The 24,955-nt window shown below is 40.3% G+C and overlaps 1 protein-coding gene across 3 annotated transcripts in view; it reads left to right on the plus strand.

Annotated features, from left to right (window-relative positions):
• The window catches only part of amotl1 (angiomotin like 1), a 97,923-nt gene that overhangs the window by 23,135 nt on the left and 49,833 nt on the right, over window positions 1-24,955 (plus strand). For all 3 annotated transcript variants that reach the window (XM_072263405.1, XM_072263403.1, XM_072263404.1), the window contains exon 4: window positions 6,477-6,750. In XM_072263405.1, coding sequence (XP_072119506.1) covers window positions 6,477-6,750 — 274 coding nt within the window. The remainder of the gene's footprint in view (window positions 1-6,476; window positions 6,751-24,955) is intronic.

Consider the following 24,955-nt stretch of genomic DNA (forward strand, 5'->3'; position numbering starts at 1 on the left):
CCTAACCTTGTGCACACTTCACAAATTCAAAGATGTGTTTCATGAGAATTTTGGTCCATTTAAAATGCCAGCATTCATTTATAGAATTTTGACCTTTTAAGTTTCTGTCATGCTTGTAAAGAAAATTTTGATTTACGTTCTGAATTCTCTGGTGGTGTATTCCCAGTGAAGACTGAAAGGTTGGATCAAAGGATGGTTGGCAGCACCACTGTGCCACTTCATCAGTCTGCGGTGCCTACACGTGTCACGTGGGCACACTGTACCGATGGGGTTGTGAGACTTTTGAATTTGCGCTTGCAGAACATGGTGGACACATCTAGACTTTTAAAAAGATAAGCCGTAGGGAGAATGGCAGCGTGGCGGTTAGCATAATGCTATTACAGCGCCAGCAAAATGGGTTTAGTTCCACCACTGTCTGTAAGGAGTTTGTACCTTCTCTCAGTGACGGCATGGATTTCCTCTGGGTGGTCCAGTTCCCTCCCATATTCCAATGATGTAGGAGTTAGTAGATTAATTGGTCGCATCGGTGTAATTGGGCGGCACTGGCTCGTTGGGCATGTTACTGTGCCATATCTCCAAATAAAAAATAAATAAATAGAAGAACTCTACATTTCAAGTACTAATTGCGGAGGCAGATGCATAGGCACTTTGTCTGATATAGGGTTTCAACCTGAATCATCAACCATCCTTTGCCCCATATGCAGTATGTTGCTTGCCCTATTGAGTTCTCCCAGTACTGTCACTGATGAAAATAGTGATGGATATAATTTGGAATGATAAAATCATCACAAAAATAATTTTGTTTTTTTCCTCTCATCATAAGCCTGAAGTTAACATTAGTTTTCTCTGCAAACTATGTTGAAGTAATTTTGGAGGTCACTTCTATCTCCATTTTCATTCAGTGGTACAGTTTAGTTATATAGTACACTAGGTATAATATTTTCTGGCTTTTATACTGACTTTGGAAGTTAAAGTACTGGCATTTCAGCTCACCGGGTCTATTGGAGAAGATTCTACACTTCCTAAGCTCAGCAGATCCCTCCCCTTGGATAATCCTCTGATTTTTGCCATTAGCTGGGACAGGTGTGGCGAACCTATGGCACATGTGCCCTGCATGGCACAGCCAAAAATTTGTTGGCACATGGTATGCAGTACCACCTCTTGATTCTTTAAACCCCAGTCATAATAAAAAAGGTAACTAGTGATTATCTTTTCTACCAAATTAAGCAGCAAGTGACTTTTTTATAACCTGAGATCAATGAGATGTCTTCACAAGAAAGATCTCACGCTAGTTTGACTGGATGGTTGTGAGACCACGTGAAGTTGGATAATACGTTTTGCTATCCTTGCAGACCTGGTCTACACATCGATATTTTGGATAGTAAACAGTTATGATGTCAATACTACTTAAAAGTGATGTTTTTTTTCAATTGCCTTTTTAAAAGATTAATATTAATAACTTTTGACAAGTTTTCTAAATTGCTTCATGTATTTCAGTCTGTCTCTGTTATACTAGCATTAATACTAAAACAATGAATACACATATATAAGTAACAGGACTCCTCCCTTTTCCTTAAAAAAGCTGAAAGTATTGTTACTAATTCATTAATCAGTGATAATCTCTGCTCAAAATTACCATAACAGGCTAGAGAATTTTTTAGAAGATTATTGCCAATTTGGGCACACCTTCTCAAAATAGTTCACCACTCCCGATTTCTGGGATATCATCTTTATCTATACATCTCCATCATTGGCTCCAGCTAACAGACAAGGTTTAGTTATAGCTGTAGAGATCGGGTGCTGTAAGAAGAATGTTGAGCTCCAGTGTTCTCAACTGCATTTGTCTGTGTCCTGCTGACCTCGTTGCTTACGTTTGGTAACATGCAGGAAATGGCTGCAGGGCAATATCAATTAGTTTCTAAGTTCATGTTCATAATAGTTTTGTCTGCCAGTGGCAACTTTGCTTAAACTTATGAAAAGTAGCAACTGTGTTTACATTAAGAGTTGGCATATTTTTAAATGAGCTAAGGGAGTTAATTGTGATCTTCTTGTGAGTCCTAATGATGAGAGAGGAATTTGTTGGAATGAGGTAAGAGTGGGGAGAAAACTAGCACAAGAGGGAAGGTCAGAGGCATGGTGAAAGAGGTGAAAAGATTTGAAGGCGGGGAGCAAGTAGCAGTTCAATGTTCAATAATATTTCTCTGGAGAAAGTTAATGCTACATTTTATTGGTGTACCATTTACTTTAAAGTGGTGCTGGATTCTTTCATTCTTCATCCATTATGTTACTCACTTTATCTGATTACAGTAGAACTTATCAGTAAACTGGTCACGTTGCTGGTTTGAGTTCCACCAAGGCATTATGAGGAAAGACCATGGTCTAGTGCCCACCCATCACTGGGCACTGAGAAGTTAGGTCCTGCATAAACCTCTCAAAATTTATCACTGATCCCATGTTTAGGAAAGAAAAACTGGCATAAGGTAAATATTATGTTTATCTCAAATGAGCTTCCAATAGAAATGGTAGGGGCAGGTTTGATTTTGTCATTTAAAAAAAAATTAGATAAGTATATGGACAGGAAAGGAATGGAGGGTTATGGGCTGAGTGCAGGTAGATGGGACTAGGTGAGAGTAAGCGTTCAGCATGGACTAGAAGGGCCGAGATGGCCTGTTTCTGTGCTGTAATTGTTATATGGTTATATAGTAAGAAGCAAATGTAAATGTAGGGTGCAGTGAATGGGTACAGAAGAATGCCCCATATTGCTCAATTGTAAATGTTATGAATAAAGTATTTTTTGTGGTGGGGGAAACTTAAGTTTGAATGGAGCCTCTACTTGTCAGGGGTACTAGTGATCTCAGGCTAAATGTGCAGACATTGAAATCTAAGAGCAGGGCAATCCTAGTGGAACTCTGTACTGTTACATTGCAAATAATGAGGAGTCCAGATTAAAACTTGACTGTAAGGGAAGATTGTCCTTGAGAATCTAAGCTCCCACTGATAGCGGTGCATAAAGGTTGGCACTAGTAAATTTCACCAACAATAGGTTTCAGTAGGTACATTTAATGTCAGTGAAATGTATACAATATACATCCTGAAATTCTTTGTCTTTGCAGACATCCACAAATACAGAGAAGTGCCCCAAAGAATGAATGACAGTTAAAACGTTAGAACCCCAAAGCCCAACCCCCAATTCACCCTCCCATACGCAAGCAACAGTAAGGCAACACCCTCCCCACCCCCACCAGCAAAAAAACATCAGCACCCTCCACCGACCACTCAAGCCTGCAGCAAAGCATCAATAAAGACACAGACTTGCAGTACCTCAAAAACTACTTGTTCACTCAGTCATTCAACATACCACAGGCTCTCTATCTCTCCCCCTAATAAGGAAAAAGAGGTGTCCCTTATATTTTGTCTATTCATAATTTCTTAAGCATCTAAACCACAAAGATTCAGAAACGTTGTCAATATTTTTCAGTCTTGGTTTGTTAACTTCCAGACAGCATTTATAGCTGTGAAATCCTATATCTCAGAAGTATACGTTGAATTTCAGCCTGTAACAACAGCAAACAAGCTTATCTACCCACCAGTTGTATTCTCAGCCAGATATTTTTTGAAATTTTATAGTAAAACAATTTCTAATCATATCAGTTTTATTGTATTCTTTGCTTAAGCCGTGTTAATTCTGTACTTGGAAATAGCCTGTTCGTGTCTACATGATTTTATGCCTCTTGTTGCAGAACTTTGGAAGACACTGCTGTGATTTCCCCATAATATGCCTTTCTATTCAAATAATATTGCATGACAATACAATATTCAGCTTAAAAAGAGGTGCTAGCAAATTTATAAATCAACTAACTGATTTTGGAAAATAATTTGAAATCGCTCAAAAATAGAATAATGTCAATATTCAAAGTTAGTTTATAAAAATGTAGTACAACCACTGTGTTACTGAGATATCAGTGAACATAAGCCCACAGAGTTTATGTTACAAAGGAACCACTATTTGGCGAATACTTATGTCATTTTAGCTGTGGAAATTTCCAGTAGATAGAGTGAAATGCAGTAGCAAGTCAAAATACTTTAGCAATGCTGGGACTAATGTGTTGCAAACTTAAAAATTTGGCATGGAGCCATAGTTTGCTGGGCTGACCATTCCAAACACTATCCTAAAGAAACAGAAAATGTTCTGTTCTCCCGTCTTTGTTCCTCAGTGCAAGTACAAATAATCCAATTGTTTAGTAGTTCTAAAGCAAAGTCTAATCAATGTTCTGGATAACTCCCTCAAGAAAAGGGGAAAAAATCTTGCAATGAATTATTTGGCTTTCTAGTGATTCGTTTTAAAAATGTCTCCCAGAAGATTTGCATTATATTTGAATTCTAAATAAGCTGCCTGAGTACTTTTTTTTACAAAAAACTAGCAATGTAGAATGAAAGACAAAGGAAATTTTGGAAAGACACAGTTAAGTTCGATATTGGTTGGCCCTTAAATAGAAGAATTTCTGAGATTTCAGGAGCAGCTGTTTGAATTATATGAAAACCAAATCCACAAGAGATTTAAAGATGCAAAGAACTTTTAAAGACCATTTGTATCTACAATTTTCTTTTTCTCCATTTTCATTTTTTGCAAAGATATTTTTGCATTGAGTAAAAAAAAAATAAGCTTATACCAATGAAAAATACAGATTGAGAAATGAACTGAATAATGTATGGAATTGTGTGCCAGCAGGAACATAAACTATTGGTTCATATTGTTTAAAAAAAGTGTTTAAATGGCCAACTGAAGGGCTGGCAAGACTTGTTTTCAGAAAATTAATTTAGTAGCAGTGTTTACAAATGACAAGAAATTTCATGAGCTACAGCACAATGGCTTACACTGGGTCTGGCATGGTGCATCCTGTAGCATGAACTCACTAGTGACCCTAGTTGTAAACAACAGGAGTTCTGCAGATGCTGGAAATTCAAGCAACACTCATCAAAGTTGCTAGTGAACGCAGCAGGCCGGGTAGCATCTCTAGGAAGAGGTACAGTCAACGTTTCAGGCCGAGACCCTTGGTCCTGACAAAGGGTCTCGGCCTGAAGCATCGACTGTACCTCTTCCTAGAGATGTTGCCTGGCCTGCTGCATTCACCAGCAAATTTGATGTGTGTTGTTGACCCTAGTTGTAAGTTAGGTTTTGTACATACCGTACCTATAAAAAGAATTCACCCATTTGGAAGTTTCCTTGTTTTATTGTTTTACAACATTGAATCACAGTGGATTTAATTTAGCTTTTTTGACGCTGATCAACAGAAAAAGACTCTTTCGTGTTAAAGTGAAAACAGATCTCTACGTAAGTGATCTAAATTAATTAAAATATAAAACACAAAATAATTGACTGCGTAAGAATTCACCCCCTTCAAGCCACTATTTAGTGATGAATTGGCTTGCTGTATTAAAGGGGGTGACTACTTAAATTAAATTAAATCTACTGTGATTCAATGTTGTAAAACAATATAACATGAAAACTTTTGGGGACAGGGGTGGGGGGGATACTTTTTATAGACACTGTAGTTGTGGAGCTATACAGCACAGATACAGGCTGTTCAGACCAGTGAATCCATATGCCGACCATTGTGCCCACCCAGTTAGTCCCACTGTCCTGTGCTTGATTCATTATTCCTCTAAGTTCTGTCCCACCATGAACCTATCCAACTGCTTGTTAAATGTTACTATTGTACCTGCCTTAACCACTTCTGGCAGCTTGTTCCATATACTCACCACCTGCTGCATGAAAAAGTTGCCCCTCTGGTCCCTTTTAAGTCCTTCCCCTTAGCTGCTGGAATATAGAAGCATGGGGCATAGATTTAGAGAGACCTATGCCCCATGGTGGTATGTTTGAGCAATTGAGCTTGACTTGACTGGTATATTTGATCATTGAACCCCTCTTTCTGGGGATGGGTAGAGGGGTGGATTTAGTGGTTAAAATTTTTATAGGAATAAGCAGGAAAGGCAATTTTTTAAACAATGAATCCTGTCATATTACAGGGAACATTGAAGTCCCAATAAGGAATGAGGTGAAGAAGAGCTAGCAAACTGGACCTTATTGTGCTTTATGTGAATTGGTAAACGTAATAGTTAAGTTGTAGAATCTGGATTTTGTTGTCATTATGACTAATCTGAGAGTTTTTGAATCTGATGATACTACCAAGTGACATTTGCCAAATGGATTCAATAGACATCAAAATGTGATACCAGATCACAATGGGTCAAGTGGTCAAAAGTTGGTCAAAATGGAGGTTTTAAGGAGCATCATACTGGAATGATAGTGGAAAGCTATTGGAATGGAATTCCAGAGGTTCTTAGCCACGTAGACATTACCATCCAGATGTCCTGAGACCTTAAAGTATGGTACAGCTAGATGCAATATAAAGTGAGCCATTTCATGCACTTGTTTTAATTTTATCTTTATTGTGATACTCTCTTTGTTTCACTAGGCAATGCCAGGCATTTTGTCAACCACAGCCATTGCAGCACCACAGCCCCATGTCTTCCCAGAGCTCACTAGAAAAAAATCAGTTGCAGCTTGCAACAATCCAGCCTGTTTCTCCCCAGCCACAGCCAGCATCTGCCTCAAACCAACAATTTTCTGTTGATGCTGTTTCAATTGTGGCACGTGCACAGCAGATGGTGGAGATGTTATCAGAAGAAAACCGAGCCCTGCGCCAGGAACTGGATGGTTTTTGTGAGAAAACTGCAAAGCTACAAAAGGTACTGTGGTTCCTTTGTTCTTTCGCATTAACAACCAGCCAAGTTTCAAAGGTAGTTCATTGTTAAGGTATTTGTAGCAGTTGCTAGCCATATGACTTAATCTGTTATATAGCCAATTTCTAAAAGCAACATAACTGCCTCCATTAGCCCGAAGGAACAGATAAATAAAAGCTGCATAACGAGAAACTAGAGCCTAAACATGTTATGATTTTAGGAATGTTTTCAAGAATAAACCATGGGTGTTACATCAAAATCTAATGAACGGAGCCCTGATGTTGAACACTGCTCAAGAGGAATAAGCATAACCATGTGTGACAGTACTTTGGCTGAGATGCTGTACTCAGTTTTTTTCAGTAACAACTGATGAGTCTATTCTATTACTTAATCCAATACTATTTCAAGGCTACTTGGCGCTTTCTCAGTATACCCAATCATTTTTTTCACTCTGGTAGATGTACACATGTGGTTATCAAAAAAACAATCTGCCAGCGGAACTCTGTGGTTCATCTGCGAAGGGGGATAGACAAGTTGATTGATGTTTTGGGCCAAGATCCTTCATCTGGGCTGAAAGTACAGGAGGGAGTTAGCATCCCACAGCTATCAAGGCTACACCACCTCCCACCCTTTCCTTAATAAGGAGACCATTCCTTCTCATAGTTTCTCCATCTCTGCCGTACCTGCTTTTGAGGTAAGGCCTTCCACTCCAGTACATCTAAGATAACCTTTTTTTTTCCCCAGGAAGCATGCCTCTTCCCTGCACCTGTGGTTGATGGAGCCTGCACCCACATCCCCTCCATTACCTACACTTCATTTATACTCTTGCCCCACCTCTACCCAGACAGGGAGAGAGTTTCCTTGGTCTTTGCCTTTCACTGCACTAGCCTCTCTAAGCAGTGCATCATTCTTGAAAATTTCCTCCAGTTGCAATGTGATACCACTTCCAGCTACATCCTTCCCTCACCATTCCCTTCTGCTTTCTCTCCATGACTCCCTGGTTCAGTCATCTCTTACCTTCCCATAAACTTTCCCCTACAGCCAGAGGAGTAACACATGTACTACACCTCTTTGCTCATCACCATTCAGGGATCTAACAGCCCTTGCAGGCATCTCCTCCTTGTCTGTTACATTTCGTGATCGTGATTTGGCCTCCTCTGTATTAGTGACACCAAGCATAGAATCGCCAAGCACTGCAGTGGCCATCTGAAGTTGACTGTTGCAAGCCATTTTAATTCCATTCCCATGCTGGCTTGTCAGTCTTCAGCCTCCTGCATTACCGGTGTGAGGCCAGACACGAACTGGAATAACAGTGCCTTGTATTCCACCTGCGAGGTCTACAACGTTACAGTGGGAATATTGAATTCTGCAATTCCAGATAACCTGCTTCGTCTCTGTCCTTTTATGTCTCCTTTCGATGAACCCAGGTCCTCTCACACACCCTTCTTTTCAAATACAGCCCCAGCCCCCATCAGCAGTTTCATTCCCCTCCCCTAGCTACTCCACCTTGTCATCACCCACACACTCTTGCCACTGGATCCCCTCTCGCCACTGTTCCCATTTGTTCACCTTCCCTTCTTTATTTAGTTCCACTCTTCAACTTCCTTTCTTATCACATTTCATGGTCTTCAGCCTAAAGGCTGATTTATACTTCTGTGTCAAATCGACGCCATAAACCCTACGCAGAACCTACGTGGATCTCTACGCCATAGCCTGACGTGCACCTCTTCCAAAATGTAACTACGTGTCGCGGCAATGCAGACTGCAACAACTGTGATTGGTCCGCTTGGTAGCATTGCATTTCCTCCTACGCTGCAATAGCTTCCCATTGGGCGACTGAAGGACAGGGAAGGAACTCTGGCTGCAATGCTTTCCATCAAGCTTTACAGACCTCCAAAATTATGGAGGACACATTTTGCTTTTACGAAAACAGACGTTCGCCTTAAACTTGTTTACCCCGAGAAGGACTACCATGACCATGAAGCCTTGCACGGGCAAGTTTGTGCACATGCGCGACGTGCCCGAATTGCAGAGCGACACAGGCACACCAATGCACAAGTATAAATCCTCACAACGCGTGTAGGCCACTTGCGTAGGTTACAGTGTTGATTTGACACAGAAGTATAAATCAGCCTTTATACCTCCACCTGCTACTTCCTTGCCTTCCCACTCCCATTGGACTCCATCTGTCAATCAAGCCCTTCCCCCTTGTTACACCTAGTACTTTCCAGTACATACTGCACCCTTTCCCTTAACCTCGTTATACTGGCTATCTCCATTCTTCTACTGTTTCAGGTGCAATGAAGGGTCTCAGCCTAAAACATCAACTGTTTCCCTCCAGAGGTGCTGCCTGACATGCTGAGTTCCTCTGTCAGCTTGATTTTTGTTCTCAATTTCATCATCTGCAGTTGCTTGAGTCTCCATGTGTTTATTGAGCCCAAGGACAAAATAGCATCAATTAGAAGCCTCCAGTGTAGTTAAATCTTAAAAGGGGATCTCAACAAAAGGTTCCTGGTGCTAGTGGCCTTAGGAATATGGATTGTGGATCTCAAGCAGTGCGGTACTCAAACTGTATTGTGTGCTTACAGCTACTAAAGTTCTCTGTGTTTGCCATCACTCCTCTCAAATGTCTCCATGAATTGACACGGTCCATTACATGACTTTTCAGTAGGCTGGTCCTGGATGGCTCTTTGATGAGCTGCTGTTAAGACCCAACTTTTATTTAGTTTTTATTTAGCTTTATGCTATTAGGATTCCATTTGCATTTGCTTCTCTTCATCTGGAGTGCTGGCGGATTGAATTTAATCCCTACAAGTGTGAGATGATGCAGTTTGGGAAGTCAGATAGGAGTGTGACATGCACAGTAACTGGCAGGGTTCTGAGCAATGTTGATGAACAGAAACCTAGGGGTCCAAATCCATGGTTTCCTGAAAGTGGCAGCACTGCAATGGGCAGTGAAAGGCAATATAGCATACTTACCTTGTATATTGCAACTTCACAAACGGCTAGTTCGGCCACAACTGCAATATCGTGTGTAAGGTCTGATCACCACCCTATGGGAAGCTAGTGAATGTGCTGGAGAACGTGCAGAAGATTCACCAGGCTGTTGCCTGGCTTGAAGTTTTAGCTATGGGGAGATAATGGATGGATAGGGTTTGCTCTTTTAAGAGCAGAATCAGAACCAGGTTTATTATCACTGACATATAGCATGAAGTTTGTTGTTTTGCGGTGGCAGGATAGTTCAGTGGTACTGGAAAGAGGCTGAGGAGTAAATTGAGGTTTTAAGGTGAGTGGTAGGAGGTTTAAAAGGACATCTAAGGCAAGTTTGTTTATACTGTTAATGGTTGCTATCTGGAATATGGTTCCTGGGGAGGTGGTGGAGTGAGGACTAGAAGGTTGCAGAACTAATGAGGACAAATGGGATTAAAGTAGCCAGGCATGTCCATGGAGAGCTGAAGGTCGCTATTCTGTGCTCTCTGACTCTGATCAACTTAGCAAAGAAAAATGTTAGCATTCGTTGATGTTTCCAATTGGAAACATCTATCAATGTGAGTCAGAAAAGGAGACAGATATTTGATAAAGAGAATTAGTTCCACATTGTCATCTTTCTTCGGAAAAGGAGGCAGACTGGGGTGAAACTGAAAGATCATAGATTCTGATGAAGTACATTTGTAAATTGTGTGTAAGTGTTTTGATCTGGGGTGTGTATGTTTTGAAGTGTGTATGTTTCGTTGTGAAGAATAATAACATTCCTGCGTTCTTTGAATTCTCTGCTTATATCTGTTTAATATAATACTAATAAATAGAATGTCAAGGTGCAAGAAAACTTCATGAAACCCATTACACAGTGTAATTTGTAACTGTCAGACATTTGAATATATGCCAGTCACCTCACCAAAAAACCAAAGCTGATCATTTTAAATGTAAACCAATCATTTAATCTGTCATTTGTCAATTACTACGAATTTATATAAAACTCCATCCTGCTCTGGCTACTGCATTAGTAATAAAACCTTTATCCATCAGTATTATGAAAATTTCTCCAACTTTAAAATTTGATTTAGCTTTTTCTTTCAGAAACCCGACTCTTCAGAATTCTTGCCTAGTATCTAAATTTCCTCTTTGTCCCTCCGTCTATGTCCTGTTACTCTTCTAGCTATCAGATACAGAATATTACTGCTATAATTTAGCATTTTTGATTATTTATTAAAAGGCTGTGTACCAAAGAATGGATCCACTTCTCTGTTTAGGCTACATTAATTAACTGTAATTTCCATATACCCGTGTCAGTTTTGCTTTTGTATGTGCCAAACTATTACAGAACTGTAATCAATATATGGAAAACTTCTGGCTCTTGTAATAAATTAGTGAAAAATGCTTCTTGTACACACTCATAACTAAGTTCTATGGTTGTTTTCTAATCAAAAAGAAATGAGTCCTGAATTTTTTGTATGTTTATATTAGATTGTGAACCATGGTCAATCCAAAAAACATACAGTATATCAGAAGTGTATACAATTATGCGAGGCCTAGATGGGGTGAATTTGCACAGTCTTTTTCCCAGGGTTGAGGAAGCAAGAACTAAATGGCATACATTTGGGTGGACTTTTCAATGAGCTTCAATCATCACTCGCTTGTGGGAGAGGTGAAATGACGTTGGAAAGGAGCTTGAGGCCTTTTGGGACTTTTCAACAGGCTTCAATCATAACTATCTATTAGGCACTTGGTAAAGGCCGGTATAAAAAAGCAAGGTGTAGGCGGAGCAGCCATTGCGTGAGTGAGCCAGTGTTAGAGTGGTCCAGGCTCAAGAGACAAAGGCTATAATTAAATTTCTAGTAAGTTTTTCTTTCTTCCTTTGTCTATTGCTACGTAGTTAATGAAGTGAGAATGGATCATGGGTTAGTGGTATGTTCTTCATGTGAGATGTGGGAACTCTAGGAGACCTCCAGTTTCCCTGATAACTATGTACATTTGCACGAGGTTTATCGAACTGCATCTCCTTATAAATCATGTTAGGAAATTGAAACTGCAGCTGGATGACCTTCCACTCATATGGGAGAATGAGATGGCAATAGATAAGAGCTACAGGGAGGTAGTCACCCCTAAATTGCAGGAGGCAGGTATGTGTATGACTATCAAGAAAGGGAATAGGCACCCAGTGCAAAGTACCCCTGTGGCTGTTCCCCTCAGGTGTAAATATACAGCTTGGATAATCTTGGGAGGGGACGATCTACGGCGGGGTGGGGGGGGGGCGGTGGGAAGCCACAGCTTTCAGGTCTGTGGCACTGAGTCTGGCTCTGAGGCTCAGAAAGGAAGGGAGTGATAGGGTTTTCTATAGTTAGAGAAGCAGACAACAGATTCTGTGGATGTGAAGGCAACACTTGGATGGTATGATGTCTCCAAGGTGCCTGAATCGGGGGATGCGTCGGATCAGGTCTACAGCATTCTGAAGGGGAAGGGTAAACAGCTGGAAATCCCTTTTCCTACCTACTGACAGAGGTGAGAAAACAGATAAAATCCTGAAGAAAGAAAATAAGGAATAAGGAAGAAAGTTGAAAACCAGGGCCTCAAAGGTAGTAATCTCCAAATTACTCCCTGTGCCACAGACTGGTGACAGCAGGGATAGGATGATTTGGCAGATGAATGTATGGCTGAGGAATTGGTACAGTGGGCAGATTTCTGGATTATTGAGATCCCTTCTGGGGAAGGTATAACCTGTACAAAAAGGGCAGGTTACATCTGAGCTGGAGTAACCAGTATCCTTGTGGGTACGTTTGCTAGGACTGTTGGCAAGAGTTTGAACTAATTTGTCAGGGAGGTCAGAACAGGAGTGATAGCTCTGAGGATGGGGCATTTGGAATACAAGTAGAAGCAATGTGTAATGAGACTGTGAGGAAGGACAGGCTGGTAGATTATAGGACAAAATTGCTGTCAGTAGGGTGAGTTAAGTGGAACATGGGAGCAAAGTCGAAAAGGATAGTGAATACAGGACTGAAGAACTTATATTTGAACGTATGCAGTGTAGCGAATAAGGTGACTGATCTTCTAGCACAGTTAGAGACTGGCAGGTATGACATGGGCATCGATGAGTCATGGCTGTAAAAGGATCATAGTTGGGAGTTTAATATCCAAGGATACACATTGTATCAAAAAGACTGGCAAGCAGGCAGCAGGGTGGAGTGACTCTGTTGGTTTAAAAACAAATGATGTCAAATCCTCAGAAAGAAATGGCAGAGGATCAGTAAATATAGAATCCTTGTGGGCAGAGTTGAGAAACCGCTGATAAGATCCTGATGGGAGTTATATGTGGGGCTTCAAACAGTGGCCAGGTTGTGGGGTACAAATTACAACAGGAGATATAGAGCATAGAAAAGTACAGCACAGTACAGGCCCTTCAGCCCACAATGTTGTGCTGACCCTCAAACCCTACCTCCCATATAAACCCCCACCTTAAATTCCTCCATATACCTGTCTAGTAGTCTCTTAAACTTCACTAGTGTATCTGCCTCCACCACTGACTCAGACAGTGCATTCCACGCACCAACCACTCTCTGAGTAAAAAACCTTACTCTAATGTCCCCCTTGAACTTCCCACCCCTTACCTTAAAGCCATGTCCTCTTGTATTGAGCAGTGGTGCCCTGGGGAAGAGGCACTGGCTATCCACTCTATCTATTCCTCTTATTATTTTGTACACCTCTATCATGTCTCCTCTCATCCTCCTTCTCTCCAAAGAGTAAAGCCCTAGCTCCCTTAATCTCTGATCATAATGCATACTCTCTAAACCAGGCAGCATCCTGGTAAATCTCCTCTGTACCCTTTCCAATGCTTCCATATCCTTCCTATAGTGAGGCGACCAGAACTGGACACAGTACTCCAAGTGTGGCCTAACCAGAGTTTTATAGAGCTGCATCATTACATCACGACTCTTAAACTCTATCCCTCGACTTATGAAAGCTAATACCCCATAAGCTTTCTTAACTACCCTATCCACCTGTAAGGCAACTTTCAGGGATCTGTGGACATGTATCCCCAGATCGCTCTACTCCTCCACACTACCAAGTATCCTGCCATTTACTTAGATAGAGATAGAAAAGGCATGTAAAAAAGAGCAAGGTTATAAATAGTCATGGGGGATTTTAATCTGCAGGTATGTTGGGAAAATCAGGTTGGTGTTGGATCCCAAGAAAGGGAATTTTTAGAATGCCTATGAGATGGCTTTTTAGAGCAGCATGTAGTTAAGCTCAGTAGGGAAAGAGCAACTCTGAAATGGGGGTTGTGAAATGAGCCAGATTTGATTAGGGAATTTAAGGTAAAAGAACCCTTAGGAGACAGTGATCATAATATGATAGAATTCACTGTGCAATTCGAGGGGATGAAACTAAAATCAGATGTATCAGTTTGGAATAAAGAGAAGTACAGAAACAGGACAGAGGGGCCAGCCAAAATTGACTGGAAGGGGACACTAGCAGGGATGATGGCAGAATAGCAATGGCTGGAGTTTCTAGGAGAAATTTGGAAGGCACAGGATAGATACATCCCAGAGAAGAAGTAGTATTCTAATTGGAGGATAAGGCAACAATAGCTGATGAGGGAAGTCAGAGGCAGCATAAAAGCAAATGGCACACACAAAATGCTGGAGGAACTCAGCAGGCCAGTCAACATCTATGGAAAAGAGTACTGTTGACATTTTGGGCTGAGACCCTTCAGCAGGACTGGAGAAAAAAAGATTTAGATTTAAAAGTTAGGGGGAGAGGCTCCTCATCCTTTTTTTCTCCAGTCCTGCTGAAGGGTCTTGGCCTGAAACGTTGACTGTACTCTTTTCCCATAGATGCTGACTGGCCTGCTGAGTTCCTCCCATTTTGTGTGTGTTGTTTGGATTTCCAGCATCTGCAGATATTCTCTGGCTTGTGATTGGATAAAAGCAAATGAGAAGGCTTATAATATAGCAAAATTTAGTGGGAAGTTAGAGGATTGGAAAGCTTTTAAAAACCAACAGAAGACAACTAAAAAGCAATAAGGAGAGAAAAAAATGAAATATGCAGGTAAGCTAGTTAATAATATAATAAGGAATACCAGAAGTTTTTGTTTCAAATATATAAAGAGCAAAAGAGAGGTGAGAGTGTATATCTGACTGCTGGAACATTACACTAGAGAGGCAGCAATGGAGGACAAAGAAATGATGTATAAACTTTTAGTATTTTGCATTACTCTTCATTGTGGAAGATGTCAACAGTATGGCAGAAATTGTAGAGGGTCAGAGAGAGAGGTCTATTATTATTACAAAGGAGAAAGTGCTTGCGAAGCTAAAAATTCTGAAGGTAGATAAGTCACCTGGACCAGATGGGTTCTGAAAGAGATAACCGAAGAAACGGCAGAGGCATTAATAGTGGTCGTTCAAGAATTGCTAGATTCTGGATTGCTCGGGAGGACCTGGAAAATTGCAAATGTCACTCCACTCATTAAGAAGGGAGGGAGATAAAAGAAAGGAAATGAAAGACAAATAAGCCTGACAGTGCAGACAAAAATTATACCATTTTCATTTTTGCATTATTTATTGTTATTTATGGTAAAATAGTATAATGAGGTCATGTTCATGAACCATTCAGAAATCTGATTTTGGAGTGGGTGTTGTTCCTATATCAGTAAATGTGTGACTTCATGCTCTCATAACTTCTCCCTGATGGTAGTAATGAGAGCATGACTAGATTGGTGAGGGTCATTAATGATGGATGCTGCCTTCTTGAGGCTCAGCTTCTGGAAGATGTTGATGGTGGTCAGGTTTCTGCCTGTGATGGAACTGGTTGAGTCTACAGCCCTCTACAGCCTGTTGCATTCCTGTACATTGGAGCCTTCGTACCAGGCTATGAAGCCACCAGTCAGAATGCTTTACATCTTTAAAAAATTTGGAAGCGTCTTTGGTATTGTTCTAAATCTTACAAACTCCTCATGCAGTAGAACTACTGGTGAGCCTTCTTCATGATTACATCAGTGTGCTGGGCACAGGACAGATTTTTGGAGATATTGATCACAGGAACTTGAACGTTTGTTGCCATTTGCAAAATATTTGAAATGTACATCAGACTGCTGGCGTGATCTTGTGATTAGTACATTTTCAGCTTGTAGGTTTAACTATAGAAGTCTTCCATTGGTAATGACAGGAACAGAACAGTGCAAATGAAAATGCCAGATAATTGTATGAAAATAACATCAAACTACAGCCGTCCACCCATAACTGAGCTGTAGGTTTTGTATTTATTAGTAACCATGATGAATCATGGTTTCAACAATGTTTCATTAAAAAAAAGAATAAATCGGTCGGGGTAGGATTAGTGTAAAAATGGGTGCTTGATGGTTGACATGTCTAGGTGGACTAATTGACCTGCTTCAGTGGCGTAAAGTATTAAATTATGCTTTGTTCTGCATTATGACATGAAGTCTGTATCCAAACACCAGACACCATTGCCAGTGCAACTGTCAACTTGTGAGCTTTTTTAAATTGAAACAAATATTAGTAAGACTTTCTTTCCTCAAAGAGACGATTGAAATGACCCGACAGGACAGTATGGCAGGGCCATTCAAAATGGTGTTAGATTCAAAGTTAGGTAAGTTGCTAAGAGTAGAAATGGGCTGTAATTGGCTGGTTGGTTATTTTTGCTCTCAGCAGTTGTCTGATGGTATATCCTATACTCTGATAACTGGGATAATAAATGCTCTGCACATATTTGGAAATAGATATTTGAAATAGTTACCCAAAAGTGTGATGTTTTTGCTTCATCTGCACATACTCATCGAGAGGATTGTGCTTGGTATTCCTGGACCCTGGGCACAAGAGTGGGAGAATGATGAATAATTGGTTATGTTTTTCTTTGACTACTAGTATTTTTAAGGGGGAAAAACACATCCACTGACAAGCTATCCTGAAATCTTACAATTTCTTTCAAAGAAGAGCTGGAAGAGCTAGAAGCAGCATGTCACTTTCTGCATCTGAAACCTCAAAGAATTTGTGCCTTCATCACTATTTCCAGTGACAACAATGATGTAATCCATTTTCATATCAGGATCAGTATGCGTGACCAGGGAGTATTATGTTCTATTTATGATCTGCAAGTTACTAGTTAAAGGACCAGCAGATAGATTGTTTACTACATTTTGGCTTGAAGGGAATGAAAACACTTACTTTTTTTTGGAAAATACAGGGAAGAATTAACTATAGGTTGCTGGCGTTTACTTATTTTACTAGTTCTCCCCTGACTTTATTTCCTACAATGATTGAAGGATCACAGTCAAGAGTTTCTGTGGCTGACGAGTATTGATTTGTGATGGATAGATCTAGTGTGGTGTTTGTTCTAGCGTAGGCATAATGATGAAAATGTCTTCCATCTGAGGCACTGCTGACTGCAGATGCTGAAGCCTGGAACAAAGGACCAACTGATGGGGGAGTAATCAATGTTGCAGATCAAGACTGATGCAGAGAACATGGGAGAATATGGCACACAAACTTTGGCCTACATTGCCTTTTGTTGACTATGGTGCCAGTCCAAACTAATCTCATCTGCCTGCACACGGTGTTTATCCCTCAATTCCATGCCTTTTAATGTGCCTGTCTATATGCTTCATATCTGTTTCCACAACTTCCTCTGTCAGCACGTTCCAGGCATCTATCCCACTGTGTTTATAAACAAAAGCATTTGTTTGAAAGATAGGTGTTGACCTAAAATGGTGACTACCCCTTTACCTCTGCAGATGCTGCTTGACCTGCTGAGTTTCTCCAACAACTTGTTTTTTTTTTTTTGTTTCCATCTGAGCGGAGATTACAATTTTTTATTCTGTAGAAATGAATGTGCTCGGCATTGTATGAGCTTCCTTTGTTTCATACTTTATGTCATATATAGTAGAGTACAGCATGTCTCAGCAGATATCATTACAGGTCAGGCTGAACTAGAAAGAATATTTGTTGGGCTCAGACAAAACCAAGTTAATTGCAAATCTGTTAGACGTTTTTGTTTTTGTCCAGAGATCTTGCCTGTCCAGCACAAGTTGGTGGATATAAATGATTGCCTGCCATTTTCAGAGATTTCAGTAAAAGTAGCACTTTTTAATTAATTGTTTATTGGAATTTCTCCAAGTTATTTTCAAAGTCTACATTAAGAGCAGAGTTTTTAATGAAGTACTGTTTCTATTCTGGATCTAATAAGTAAATTGCAAATGCAGGAACAAAATAAATTCAAATTATACAATAGAGTTTTGTTAATTAGATGTAAGTCTGCACTGAAACTAATTTAAAAAATGCACCCATTTGCATGTTTTTAACCTCACTTTAATGCAGCATACTGTTTCAACCATGCAAAACCATTGACAGTGCACAATATCTGATGGTTTCTCTTCCTTGACTAGAAGCACTCACTGCTACGATTGTTGGCACTAAAGTGTTTTTATGCATTATCAAACCTGTTTTTTTCCAGTCAATTTAACATTGCTATACTGGTATTCCACCCATCCTTCTCTATTGTTTATGCACAAGATGTTTAAATAAGACATCTCTACTTCACAAATTGGGGGGTGTAGATTTACATTTTTAAAGTATGAGAATATGGCTAGGTCAACCTAGTGTTATCTTATAACCATATAACAATTACAGCACGGAAACAGGCCATCTCGGCCCTTCTAGTCTGTGCCGAATGCTTACTCTCACTTAGCCCTACTGACCTGCACACAGCCCATAACCCTCCATTCTTTCCTGTCCACATAGCTATCCAATTTTACTTTAAATGACAATATCGAACCTGCCTCTACCACTTCTACTGGAAGCTCGTTCCACACAGCTACCACTCTCTGAGTCAAGAAGTTCCCCCTCGTGTTACCCCTAAACTTTTGCCCCCAACTCTCAACTCATGTCCTCTTGTTTGAATCTCCCCTACTCTCAATGGAAAAAGCCTATCCACATCAACTCTATCTATTCCCCCTCATAATTTTAAATACCTCTATCAAGTTCCCCCCTCAACCTTCTACGCTGCAAAGAATAAAGACCCAACTTGTTCAACCTTTCTCTGTAACTTAGGAGATGAAACCCAGGTAACAGTCTAGTAATCTTCTCTGTACTCTCTCTATTTTGTTGACATCTTTCCTATAATTTGGTGACCAGAACTGTACAGAATACTCCAAATTTGGCCTTACCAATGCCTTGTACAATTTTAACATTTCATCCCAACTCCTATACTCAATGCTCTGATTTATAAAGACCAGCATACCAAAACCTTTCTTCACCACCCTATCCACATGAGATTCCACCTTCAGTGAACTATGCACCATTATTCCTAGATCCCTCTGTTCTACTGCATTCTTCAATGCCCTACCATTTACCATGTATGTCCTATTTTGATTAGTCCTACTAAAATGTAGCACCTCACATTTATCAGCATTAAACTCCATATGCCATCTTTCAGCCCACTCTTCTAACTGGCCTAAATCTCTCTGCAAACTTTGAAAGCCTGCTTCATTATCCACAACGCCACCTATTTTAGTATCATCTGCATACTTACTAATCCAATTTACCACCCCATCATCCAGATCATTAATGTATATGACAAACAACATTGGACCCAGTACAGATCCCTGAGGCACTCCACTAGTCACCGGCCTCCAACCTGACAAACAGTTATCCACCACTACTCTCTGGTGTCTCCCATCCAGACACTATTGAATTCATTTTACTACTTCAATATTAATATCTAACGATTGAACCTTCCTAACTAACCTTCCATGTAGAACCTTGTCAATGCCTTACTGAAGTCCATATAGACAACATCTACTGCTTTACCCTCGTCAACTTTCCTAGTAACCTCTTCAAAAAATTCATTAAGATTTGTCAAGCATGACCTTCCACGCACAAATCCATGTTGACTGTTCCTAATCAGACTCTGTCTATCCAGAAAATTATATATACCATCTCTAAGAATACTTTCCATTAATTTACCCACCACTGATGTCAAACTTGCAGGCAAATAATTGCTAGGTTTACTCTTAGAACCCTTTTTAAACAATGGAACAACATGAGCAATATGCCAATCCTCCGGCACCAACCCCATTTGTAATGACATTTGAAATATTTATGTCAGAGCCCCTGCTATTTCCACACTAACTTCCCTCAAGGTCCTAGGGAATATCCTGTCAGGACCCGGAGACTTATCCACTTTTATATTCCTTAAAAGCACCAATACTTCCTCTTCTTTAATCACCATAGTTTCCATAACTTCCCTACCTGTTTCCCTTACCTTACACAATTCAATATCTATCTCCTTAGCAAATACCGAAGAAAATAAATTGTTCAAAATCTCCCCCATCTCTTTTGGTTCCACACATTGCTGTCCACTCTGATTCTCTAAGGGACCAATTTTATCCCTCACTATCCTTTTGCTATTAATATAACTGTAGAAACCCATTGGATTTATTTTCACCTTATTTGCCAAAGCAACCTCGTATCTTCTTTTAGCTTTTCTAATTTCTTTCTTAAGTTTCTTTTTGCATTCTTTATATTCCTCGAGCACCTCATTCACTCCATGCTGCCTATATTTATTGTAGATCTCTCTCTTTTTTCGAACCAAGTTTCCAATATCCCTTGAAAACCATGGCTCTCTCAAACTTTTAACCTTTCCTTTCAACCTAACAGGAACATAAAGATTCTGTACCCTCAAAATTTCACCTTTAAATGACCTCCATTTCTCTATTACATCCTTCCCATAAAACAATTTGTCCCAATCCACTCCTTCTAAATCCTTCCTCATCTCCTTAAAGTTAGCCTTTCTCCAACCAAAGATCTCAACCCTGGGTCCAGACCTATCCTTCTCCATAATTATATTGAAACTAATGGCATTGTGATCACTGGACCCGAAGTGCTCCCTAGCACATACCTCCATCACCTGACCTATCTTATTCCCTAACAGGAGATCCAACACTGCCCCTTCTCTAGTTAGTACCTCTATGTATTGCTGCAAAAAAACTATCCTGCACACATTTTACAAACTCCAAACCATCTAGCCCTTTTACAGTATGGGCTTCCCAGTCTATGTGTGGATAATTAAAATCTCCCACAATGACAACCTTGTGCTTACTACAAATACTTGCTATCTCCTTACAATTTTGCTCCTCCAATTCTTGCCCTCCATCAGTTGGTCTATAATACACCTCTATAAGTGTTACTACATCTTTCCCATTCCTCAATTCCACCCAAATAGCCTCCCTGGACGAGCTCTCTAATCTATCCTGCCAGAGCACCGCTGTAATATTTTCTCTGACAAGCAATGCAACACCTCCCCCTCTTGTCCCTCCGATTCTATCACACCTGAACAACGAAATCCAGGAATATTTAGTTGCCAATCACACCCCTCCTGCAATCATGTTCACTAATAGCTGCAGCATCATACTTCCAGGTACCAATCCATACTCGAAGCTCATCCACCTTTCTTTCAATGCTCCTAGCATTGAAATAAATGCATTTAAGAAATTTTCCACCTCTTACTCTCTGTTTATCACTAACGGTGCAAACAACTTTACTATCTCCTTTTTCTTCCTTCTCCCCTACATCTGTTCCTACACTTTGGTTCCCCTCCCCCCTTGTATCTAGTTTAAATCCGCTGGAGCCTCTCGAGCAAACCGACCTGCAAGAATATTTGTCCCCCTCCAGTTCAGATATAAACCGTCGTGCCAGAACAGGTCCCACCTTCCCTGGAAAACTGCCCAATTATCTACAAAACTGAAGCCCTCCCTCCTGCTCCATGTCCTCAGCCACGTGTTGATCTGCGCTATCTTACTATTTCTAAACCCGCCTGCATGTGGCACTGGTAGCAATCCTGAGATTGCTATCCTGGAGGTCCTGTCCTTTAACTTGGTGCTTAACTCCCTGAACTCATCTTTCAGGACCTCCTCACTCTTCCTACCCACGTCATTGGTCCCTACATGGACCACGACATCTGGCTGCTCACTCTCCCTCTTGAGAGTAGTGAGAACTCGATCTGAGATGTCACAGACCTTGGCACCAGGGAGGCAACAGACAATCTGGGATTCTCGATCTCTTCCACAGAACCGCTTATCTGTCCCCTTAACTATCGAATCCCCTATCACTACTGCTCTCCTCTTTTCCCTCCTTCCCTTCTGAGCTGAGGGTCCTGTCTCAGTGCCAGAGACGCAACCACTGCAACTTGTCCCTGGTAGGTCGTCCCCATCAACAGTATCCAAAATGATATATTTATTATTGGTGGGAATGGCCACAGGGGTGCTCTGCTCATTCAGTCTGTTCCCTTTCCCTCTCCTGACAGTCAACCAGCTTCCCGTCTACTGACTCTTAGGGGTGACTATCTCTCTGTAACTCCTGTTTATTTCTGCCTCTGTATCTTAAGCATACACACATACAAAATAGGAGGAGTTGAGTATCTTTAATGCTATCACAACAATTGCTCTTGAATGTAACCTCAATTCACATTGCCATCTATTCTTGAAATCTTCAGCCCTTCCTTATCAATAATCTGTTTATCTCTGTCTTAAAAATCGAGCTTTGTGCATTAAGTAATAACATTGAATGACAACTCCAAAACCTGATAGAAGTGAAAATATGGAGTAATAATCAAGCTCTCTGAAAGTCACTAAACTATATTTAGCTGATGCTGATGAGAATATAGAGTTATGTAATATTGAATGATATACAGCTTTGAAACAAGCCTTTTGCTTCAACCTATTCAGGCCGACCAAGTTGTCTACCTGAGCTAGTCCCGCTTATCTGCATTTGACCCATTTCACTCTGAACCTTTCCTAACTGTCTAAGTGCCATTTAAACATTGTAATTGTACATAATTCTACAAGTTCTTGCAGCAGCTTCTTCATTAGACCCACGATCCTTTGTGAAAAAACTTGTTCCTTAGGCCCCATTTAAATTGTTTGCCTCTCACAATTTACCCAAGTCCTGTAGCTTTAAATCCCTTCACCCTGGGAAAAAGACTGATCTTATCTATGTCATTTGTGCTGTTAAAGACCTCTGCAATGCTTCAGGGAAAACAGCCCCAGTATACCTAGTCTTGCCCTTGTAATTCATACTGTCCAGCCCTTCTGAACATCCTAGTGAATATTTTCTACACCCTTTCTGGGTTAGTGACATCTTTCCTTTAGCTGGGCAACCAAAACTGCACACAGGTCCCCAAGTGTGGCCTCATTAACATCTTGTACAGCTGCAAGTGACATCCCAACTCTTGTCAGTGCCCTGATCAATGAAGGCAAACATTCTAAGTGCCATTGTCGCCATCCTCTGTATCTGCAGCACAACTTTGAGGGAGCTATGTATTGTACCCCTCAGACTCTGTTCTGCAACACTCTTCAGGATGTTGTTATTTACTGTGTAAAATATAGCAGAACTACAAATGGATTAAACTTGTTTCATATTTATCTGGGAAATTAAGTGCTTGAATTATTCACATCATAGTAAAAGCAGTGCATGTGCAATATGTAGAAGAGTATTTCTCTATTCCCTATCTTTCCCTATGCAATATATTAAAAAAAATTAATTGGATTTAGTGCAATCTTGAAATGCATTAAATAGTCTGTATGACCCATTGATAAGCAATCCCAATCCATTTCAAACCAGCAGTAAAATATCCTAAAGCACTTCAAAGATACAAGACAGAAATTGACACCAAGCCAAATGGAAATGATATCAGTCCAGAAACTGTTCGTAAGAATTGTGATCTTGGGTGTGCAGAAAAAAAAAATGCATCTGTTTGAATTAAAAAAGGGTTGTGATTCAGCTTAAATTGCTGGCCGATCTGTTAAGAGTCTAGCTTAATATGGAAAAGAGTCTCAGCATAAGTGTTTCCGTTGCTAATTAATGTCCTAGCAACCATTTCATCCTGATAATAACCATTATACAGGCAACATTAATAAGGTAATTTATAGTTTCAATAAACCATGTAATTCTCATACAATATTCAGATTCAGAATCTGGATATTGTATATAGGAACCCAACTGCTGAGTTACTTATGATGCTAGATGTAATGCCTCACTCTTATTTTTGATACATTTTTTTTCTTTTCCTCTCATTCCATGTACATTATGATTAATCAGCCCTCTGACCACTTGGGTTGTGTCTCCAGCCTTAGATCCCAATAGGGGTTAAGTCACTGGTCATAACTTTCTGGAGCACTGGTTACCCATTGGGCACAATTGAGTCATTGACTTAGGATATTCCTGGCCCTAGCCTACCTACCAAGAATACTGTTTATCGTGCCTACCTCTCTGCTGTCAGATTTTTGAATGGACAATGAACCCATGAACACTACCACAGTATTTCCCTCTTTCTATGGCACTAATTTAATTTTGTTTTTTATATATACTTTTTATTATGTATTATGATGTACTGCTGCTGCAAAACAACAAATTTCTCAACATATGCCAGTGGTATTAAAACTGATTCAGATTCTGGTTCATTCCACACTTACCAATTCTACATTAAGAGGGCTAGATCAACCGAACCTGTTATTTAAAGCTATTAAGGGGAATGAGCTGCAAGCAAAAATCAATTCTCAGATGCCAGTGTCTAAAGCCTTAAAGTAATTTTAAAATGCTCTTGTGTTCAAGTAGACATAGAATTGAAAACTGAATTAGGAAATTAGCATCTCAAAGCACTAGAAATTAGGATCTAGTGCTTTCCCGAAGTATATGACTCATAAACCCTTCTTGGGCTTTCAGCTGGGTCCAGGTGTCAATTTTAACTGGTGTTTTGGTGACAAACTCCATTGGAGAAACCCATTTAGTATAAACTCGTCATATTGTTGAGGGTACATTTCAGCACTGGTGAAAACAGAGAGCCAGGAGAGAGTTATAGAATCGTACAGGACAAAACCAGTCCTTGGACCCACTACAGCCAGGTTGAACTCTTTGCTCATCTATATTAATCGCACTTGCCTGCATATCCTTCTCTGGCTTGCCAGTTCAAGTGCCTGAATAAGTACCTCTTGCAATCTCTTTGGTGCATCCCAATGCAATCAACAAGGAAAGTACATGAGGGCCTAATATGTTCATCTGCAAGGATGCCTTGAATATTGTTCCATCCAACCCAAGGAAACATTTTATAGATGAATGCCAGCTATGGCCGGCACCTGTTCCAGCTATTCCACTTTGCGGCCAAGACTGCACGGAGTTATTCTCCATACTGACTTGCGTACCTCTCT

This window comes from Mobula birostris, chromosome 7 (assembly GCF_030028105.1).
Source record: "Mobula birostris isolate sMobBir1 chromosome 7, sMobBir1.hap1, whole genome shotgun sequence".
NCBI classification, from domain to species: Eukaryota; Metazoa; Chordata; class Chondrichthyes; order Myliobatiformes; family Myliobatidae; genus Mobula; species Mobula birostris.